The sequence below is a fragment of the Chaetura pelagica genome, unplaced genomic scaffold (genome assembly GCF_000747805.2).
Source record: "Chaetura pelagica isolate M959 unplaced genomic scaffold, ChaPel_1.0 scaffold436, whole genome shotgun sequence".
In the NCBI taxonomy this organism is placed as follows: Eukaryota; Metazoa; Chordata; class Aves; order Apodiformes; family Apodidae; genus Chaetura; species Chaetura pelagica.
The window spans coordinates 3,390,913-3,398,469 of record NW_009953651.1 but is presented as its reverse complement, the minus strand read 5'-3'; the positions used below and the strand labels follow the sequence as shown (position 1 = coordinate 3,398,469).

At 58.3% G+C, this 7,557-nt stretch overlaps 1 protein-coding gene across 1 annotated transcript in view; it reads right to left on the bottom strand.

Moving 5' to 3' along the window:
• The window catches only part of SLIT1 (slit homolog 1 (Drosophila)), a 53,509-nt gene that overhangs the window by 11,558 nt on the left and 34,394 nt on the right, over nt 1-7,557 (bottom strand). The window contains 16 exon segments of the mRNA XM_010000149.1: nt 964-1,130; nt 1,251-1,394; nt 1,701-1,844; nt 2,075-2,149; nt 2,289-2,433; nt 2,894-2,917; nt 3,034-3,197; nt 3,325-3,468; nt 3,590-3,661; nt 3,772-3,843; nt 4,104-4,175; nt 4,680-4,827; nt 5,228-5,391; nt 5,612-5,683; nt 6,100-6,171; nt 6,299-6,370. Coding sequence (XP_009998451.1) covers nt 964-1,130; nt 1,251-1,394; nt 1,701-1,844; nt 2,075-2,149; nt 2,289-2,433; nt 2,894-2,917; nt 3,034-3,197; nt 3,325-3,468; nt 3,590-3,661; nt 3,772-3,843; nt 4,104-4,175; nt 4,680-4,827; nt 5,228-5,391; nt 5,612-5,683; nt 6,100-6,171; nt 6,299-6,370 — 1,751 coding nt within the window.

The window sequence follows — 7,557 nt, the reverse complement described above, 5'->3', positions numbered from 1 at the left end:
CCCCCACTCCTCCCCAAAGCAGGGTGCTGCTGTCAGCCCCAGCCCAGCTGACAGCCAGCAGCAACCGAATTGCTCCTGTGTCCAGAAACCACTTGCCCCACCAGGACGGATGTAACCAGCCAAAGCTGCTCTGGTTTTCACCATTTTCAAGCAAAAACACAGTTCCAGGGGTGGCAGAAAGGAGGGCACAGAAGGGGCACAGCCCTGTCAGTCATTCTGAAATGACCTTCGCCTGTCGCCCAGGCCCAGGCTAGAGGGAGAGGTGCCTGCACCAAAGCAGCTGGAGGAGCCAGAGTTGCTCCCCCCTCCCCACCGCAGCACCAGGCTCCTGCAGGAGAGGCATTCCCAGGACAGCCATATGATATCTCACACCACTAGGAAAGGCGCAGGATGCAACCCTTCAGTCTTTGATGTGGTGGAGGAGGAAAAGCAGAAGAAATTATGATCTGTTTGCAAATATTTCACAGAGGGATCAAAAAGCTGTTCTAACTTTAAAATAAATAAATAAATAAATAAATACAGGCTTTTCTCTCAACACACGCATTCTCCGCCAGCTCCGTCTGCCCAGCTCTGGCATGTGTTGGGGCTGGGAAGGGAAGGAAGAGGGAGCAGGATGAATTCTGGTGGGCTTTGCCTACACATCTGCTCCTGCCAGCACCCAGGGCACAGTGTTTTCCAGCACAGACCTGACTACATAAATGGGATACACAATTTGGTGGGTGCAAACACCACTTCTGGCTTCAGAGCAGCTCCTGGGTATTTGGGTGCAGTGCTAAGGGCTGGGTACCATGAAGGGAAACTTGTGCATTGTTAGGGGAGGGTATTAGTGGGCTGAGGGACACACTGAGCTGCCAGCTCACCCCACGGCACTGCCAGATATCCCAGGACCAGGGATGACGCTGGTACAGGGAGCATGGTGCTGGTTCCCACCTCGCCCCTGGCGCCGTGGGGCCCACGAGTTACCTTCCTCACACCTGAAGTCGGGGAATGCCACATCCTGGAGTGGGATCTGCCGGAGGAAGTCAGGGTTTTGGCACCGTGGGTTCCCTGTTACGATCTTCCTCTTGCGCAGCCAGTCCCCCAACCAGGCCAGCTGGCAGTTGCAGTTGAAGGGGTTGGCGAGCAGGTTCCTGCACACAGGAGGGAGTCCGAGGGCATCACCTGAGCATCCACTGGGCAAGGGGTCACCCTGCAGCCCCTCACCATGCTGTGGACAGCTTGGGAGCATCCCCCCCGGGGCCAAGACGTACAGTGTGGAGAGGGACTGCAGCGTGTCGAAGGCACCCGGTGCGATGGTGCTGATCTGGTTGTCGTACAGGGAGAGCAGGCGGACGTTGCGCAGCCCCGTGAAGCTGTCGTTGTGGATGCAGCTGATGCGGTTGTTCCTCAGCATCCTGTGGAGGGAAGGGGACAAGGGCACCTAACAAACTGGGCAGGCGCCATGGGGGGAAACCCACCTAGGTGGGTCAGGGCTCTGCCCACCTTGCTGCTGGGCAGCAGGATTAGCCTGAGCCAGTCAAACAGCAGCAGCAAAAGGCATCCCCTGCCCCAGCTCTGGATATGGCCAGAGGATGGGTATAATGCTCCTGAGCTGGCCCTGCAGCAAAGCTGACAGCACCACCCCTGCAGTTCAGACAGGGTCGGGGAACAAGGAGCAGGGACATTCCCATCCATGAGCTCATGGCAAAGTAGGGACTCACAGGGTCCTCAGCCCATCCAGGCCCCTGAACATGCCGCTCCGCACGGACTCCAGCTGGTTGACAGTGAGGTGCAGCTCGCTGACAGAGGACGCCCCCTCGAATGCCCCATCCTCTATTTCTGACACCTTGTTGTTGCTGAGGTTGCTGTGGAGAAGGGAAAGCAGGTTGGGATGAGGGGCTCTGTCCTGGTGTTATCCTGAACCCAGCCTCCTCCATGCCCCACCAAGCACTCCATGATGCCCAGTCCCTCAGGGGACCGTTGAGTCAGGACATGCCCCCCCATTTCACACCAAAGGCTGCCCAGGCATCAGGATGTCATGTGCATTCCCAGACTGCAGGCTCTCTTGATGGGGCTGTGCTTGCCCAATACTCACATTTTCTTCAGATGTGGGAGCTTCTTGAAGGTGCCAGTGGCCTCCAGGATAGAGATTTCATTGTTGTTCAGGCGCCTGGTGTGGGCAGTGGGTAAAAGAGCTCAGGAGATGGCTGCAAAGGGCCTGGCACAGACCAAGCCCTGAGCCAAACCCCAGTGCTGGTGATACTGCAGCTGCAGGAGGAAAAGCAGGGTAGGAGGGAGGAGGGTCTTACAGCTCAGCCGTGGACTGCGGGATGCGCTCTGGGATCTTGGTGAGCTTGGCGTTGGAGCACTCGACCACACCGGATTCGCAGCGACACTTTGGGGGGCAGATCATGTCACTGTTGCACTCGCTGTTCAGCTGGTAATCCTCCGTCCCTGCACACCGGCGAGGGCAGCGTGGGTTCCCAGGGTGAAGGCACAGGGGGGCTGCATCTGATCTCCCCTCTTTTGATCCTTCCATATCCCCAGCTGGTCTCCGTATCTTTCTCAGATACCCTCATCCCAGCCATATTACCCCTCTATGTTCCCACAGCAGACTATCCAAAGGGATATTTGTCCTGGGTACACGAGGTGCTGCACTGCCCACCACCCTTTTTCCCTCCTGCAACAAGAGCCAGACCCCAGGGACACCTCTGTGCCCAGATGGATATTGGCACAATGGGAGATGCTGGCACACCATGGTACCCAGCAATTTTTTTACTGCAGCACCTGGGAACTCAGATGAGAAATGCAGCGTGGTCCTGCCAGGCCAAACCACAGGGCTCTGGCATAACCACCCGCAGGCAAACTGGCCCAAAGGGCAACATGCAGCCACAGACACGGTTCTTCCTCTTACCTGGGATGAAATACTGCTCTTTGGCTGTGGAGAAAAAAAGCATATCAGCACCCTGAGCACACGCCCACTGGGATGGGGCAGGGCTGAGGACAGCCGTGCCGCAAGGCATCTGTGCTGGGGACAACAGGGACAGCTCTCACCTGAGCAGCGAAACTTCTTGCTCTTGATCTGGCCGATGCGCTTGTTGGCCAAGCGCCGGGGGCTGGCACAGCGGGCGCCGCTGGTCTCGATGGGGTTGGCACGGAGGAAATCTGCCAGCCACTTCAGGTTGCAGTCACAGACAAAGGGGTTCTGGGCCAGGTGCCTGTGCCAGGGACAGCAGGTCACACACCACAAGGGACAGCAAGTCAGCTCCATCCCCAGCTACCCATTGATACTCTTCTCGCTAGGTGCCCACCCACATGGTCACTGGGGCTGGCGTAGGCACTCACAGGGTCTGGATGGCCCGCAGGGAGGTGAAGGTGCCCTTGGCCAGGCTCTGGATCTTGTTGTCGTAGAGTGAGAGCAGTGACAGGTTCTGCAGGTCCTGGAAGGCATCTGCCCGCACACAGTTGATCTTATTGGCATTGAGAAGCCTGGCAGGGATGGAGGGAGGTGAATCTGAGGACCCCCTTCCATGCACCATAGGCACTGGGGACCTCAGCCCCACTTTCTGGTGTCCCAACAGAGCATCCCACCCAGCCACCAGTGCCTTACAGTAGCTGCAGGGCGAAAAGTCCCCCAAAGACACCCCTTGGGAGGTCCGTGATCTTGTTGCCATACAGCACCCTGGGAGAGAAAGGTTGGTGTGAGAGAGATGGGGGGAGCAGTGCGGGGGACAGCTCAGGGTGTGCACGTCCACCCCACCTCACCCCACAACCCCCAGTGCGGGCACTTACAGTGAGTTCAGGGAGCGCAGCCCCTGGAAGGCATCAGGGGCGATCTCGGAGATCTGGTTGTTGCTCAGGTCTCTGAAACCCAAAAAGAGGTGGCCTGGTCCCCTCTTCTTCCACCCCATGCCCCCACCCTCCCACTGGGTCCTGGGGACCACCCCTAGCACCTGATATACACGACTGAGGTTTCCCAAGACCCCATCTCAGTGCTGCCACACAGGGCACCCATGTCACAGCAAGTGCCCCATGCCTGTTGGAGTGGGGGGCTGTGGGCTCCCAGCAGTGGCCAGCAACGTGAAGGGTGCTGAGGTTCAGGATGGTGGGGGCTGCACACTTACATCCTCCGCAGCTTCTTGTATGGGGAGAAGGCACCTGGGGGGATGGATTTGATGCCGTTGAGCTCCAGACGTCTGCAAAGGGAAGGAAGAGAGATGAAGGTTGCAGAGCTGGCCAAGCCCAAACACCCCATTGACAGGACTGGGGTCCTGCCAAGACCCCCAGGCTTGCAGTAAATTACCCCAGCAGAGTGGCAACATTCACCCTAGGGACAATATGCATCCTGTGGTCAGGGCTTTCTCCATCAAGGAGGGGTGGCATGGGTGGGAGGACTGTGCTGGCTGGGGTGAGGTGAACAACTCCTCCCCCCAGCACCCTGGGGGCCCCTGCTGCCTCCCATGTGCTTTGTACACTGTCCCAGCAGGGGCTTTGCACCATAATTGGATTCCCCTAAGGAGATTATATATCTATTTACATTTTTAATACAGCTAAATCCAGGGCTAAATCTGGGCAGCACGGGAGAAAGGCAAAGAAGGCCTGCCACTCCACAGGGTGGCTAAGCTATGGGGCTTGTCCCCATGTTCCCAGTGCCTCCAGCCCCTCAGAGCCTGGCAGTGATGGTGTGGGGCCATACTCACATCTCTGTCATGGTTTCAGGCAGGTTGGCAGGGATGGCTGTCAGCCCCTTGCCCCGACAGTCTACGATGCCGTTGCTGCAGGTGCACATGGCTGGGCAGGAGCCAGAGGACAAGCTGCAGAGCTGTGCATGTGCTGAGTCCATTTGTTCTGTTGGGAAAGCAGCCAGCAGGGGAATTGTAAAGGGGCTGGGCCACGCGTGTGGGTGGCAACAACCCCAGGAAGGGACACTGGTAACAGCTCACAGTGGTGGGACAGCTTATGGCACCCTTGCGTAGGTGCACAAGGTCCTGGCACACCTCAGCCTCACGCAAAAGGCACATAAGCTCCATGGGTACAGACTGATGCACCTTTTGTCGCACTGATGGGGTGCTGTTGTCCCCACACCAGGGACAGTGCTGGCCTGAGCTGAGCCCACAGTGTGCATCCAGGCTCTGAGCTGGGACACGTGGTAGAGTGGAGGTGGGCTGCATCAATGGGACAGGTTTTATCCTCCTGACCTCTGTGTGTGTCCCTCTCCTGGCTCCCACCACCTCCCTGTCCCCCTCACCAGAGCAGCTGAACTCATTCTTCTGTATCTCAGCCACGTTGAGGCCACGGAGCTGGGCTGGAGCAGCACACTGGGTGAAGAGCCCGATGGTGGGGCGCTGGCGCAGCCACTGCGAGAGCCAGGCCAGGTGGCAGTTGCAGAAGAGGTGGTTGGAGTGCAGGCGGCTGCGGGTAAATGGGACAGTCAGTGCCCACAGGACAGCTCCTGGCCACCCCCCTGCCCTCCGGCTCATCCCTAACACTGGGGGCACTCAGACAGGGACACAGAGGAGCCCAAGAGCACCTGTGGCAGCTGCCAAAACCACCTTACTTAGCAGCAATTGGGGATGCACTGCAAGGGTGTCCCCTTCATCCCCTCCAGCCCTCCCACTCCCACAGAACTCACAACGTCCGCAGCTTGGGCATGTGGTTGAAGCTGGACACGGGGATGGACGTGATGTTGTTATTATTCAGGGTCCTGCAGGAAGACAGAGGAGGGCAGGTGAGGGTGGTTAGGCCACAAATGAGAGCTTGAGATGGTCCAGGAGGCACCAAACCCCTGGGAGCAACAGCACCCACCCATCCCCAGCACAGGATGGAGAGACAGAGAGGTGAGGGATGGGGACAGTGCAAACCCCTGGGCAGGGCTTGCTGTCCTTTCCAGGCTTCTCCGTCAGCTGCAAACAGATGTACCCCTGTGGCAGGATCAGGCCTTGGAGCACAGCTCCACAGCAGTGGTACCAGACCCCTGCTCAGCCCCTCCTTGGGGGAAGGGCGAGATGGCATGCTGGGGATATCCCTGCAGCACCTTGGTGAACAGGGAGCAAGCAGGGACACCCTCACCCTGCAGGGGGCTTGTGGGCTGGAGGCTCCAGCCAGCTCCTGGCCACTTACAGGACCTCCAGCCCACGCAGGGCACGGAAAGCCCCATCCTCGATGCAGCTGATCTGGTTCTTATCCAGTTGCCTGCAGGAGAAAGACAGAGGAAACATTGCTGGGACAATCCAGGCAGAGAGTGACTGGTGGCTCCTGATGCCTCCAGCCACCAGACCTGACCCCAGACTCCCCCATGCCCATCCCTGTCAAGACTCACAGGTTCTTAAGGTCGGTGGCCCCACGGAAAGCTTTCCTGGGGATGGCCTGGATGAAGTTTTCACTCAGATCCCTGCAGAAGAAAGAGGCAGGAAGGAAAATGAGCAGTGCTTGCTAAGTACAGTGCCCTGTGGGACCAGGGTGCCCATTGGCAGGGGCATGCCCTGGCACTCAGTGATCCCTCTGGGAAGCTAAATTGGCTAATTCGGTTGCCCACTGCCCTGCTGTCCATCCTGAGGTAGGTTTGGCTCCATCCATGGTGGCTGCAATGGCTGAGGGTCCCTGGGCACTGCTGTCTTGAGCTCTGACAAACGGAGCAGCAGGGCACAGCTCTGGGAAAACCCTCCACACTTAAATATCCTGTGACTGCTATAATTACAGGACCCTGCTGATTAACTGGTAATTACACTTCATGGCTCCAGCAGGCATTCCCATGGAGCCTGCCCTGCACTTCAGAGGGCACAAATAATCGGGTCATTAATTACTTCACCACTGTACAGCACTGTCCGTGTCATCGTTTGCTCTGCAATGCTGAGGCGTGCAGGGCCAGCGAGGGCTGGCAGTGGGACAGGCACCCTGCCACATCTGGGCTCACTTTTAACAACCATGAAGACCAAAAATCTCACTGCAAAGCAGGGTTGGAATGGACCTGCTCAGCCCACTCCATCCTCGGGGGACCTGCCTTTGTATTTGTGCCTCGTGGCTCCTGTGCTTCCATTCACTTTGTGATCCCGAGGGCCAGGAGCTCCTCTGAGCTCAGAAGGTGCCTACATCGACTGTTCCCAGTCCAACACCAGCACAACCCTGCTCCAGCCACCCATGGGACAGGAGGCCAGGTCCCCAGTTCACTCCTGGCACAGGGAAACTGAGGCACAGCACTTGTCCTGTGCAGCAAGTCCATGGGTGAGTGAGGACAAGGATCTGCATAGATTAATCCAGAGCAACCTGCATGGATTAATCACCCCTTGACACTACACAGGCCATACAGATACCCTCATCCCCGCCCCAAGAGGTGGCACAGGTTTTCCCTGGATGCTCACCAGTGCTCACCAGCTCTGGTTCAACATAACGAATGCAGGGAGCAGGGGCTGGTGAATCGCTCTCGGTCATTCCTGGGATGACAAAGCACCACTGCTGGGGCAGAGGAAGGGCCCAGGCACCAGGGAGACGTCCAGCCCAGCTCCCCTGCCAGCAGCCGGGAGCGCAGCAGGCGCAGTTTCACCGCTACCCACGCGGCGGCACCGCCCCGCTGCCCCGCCT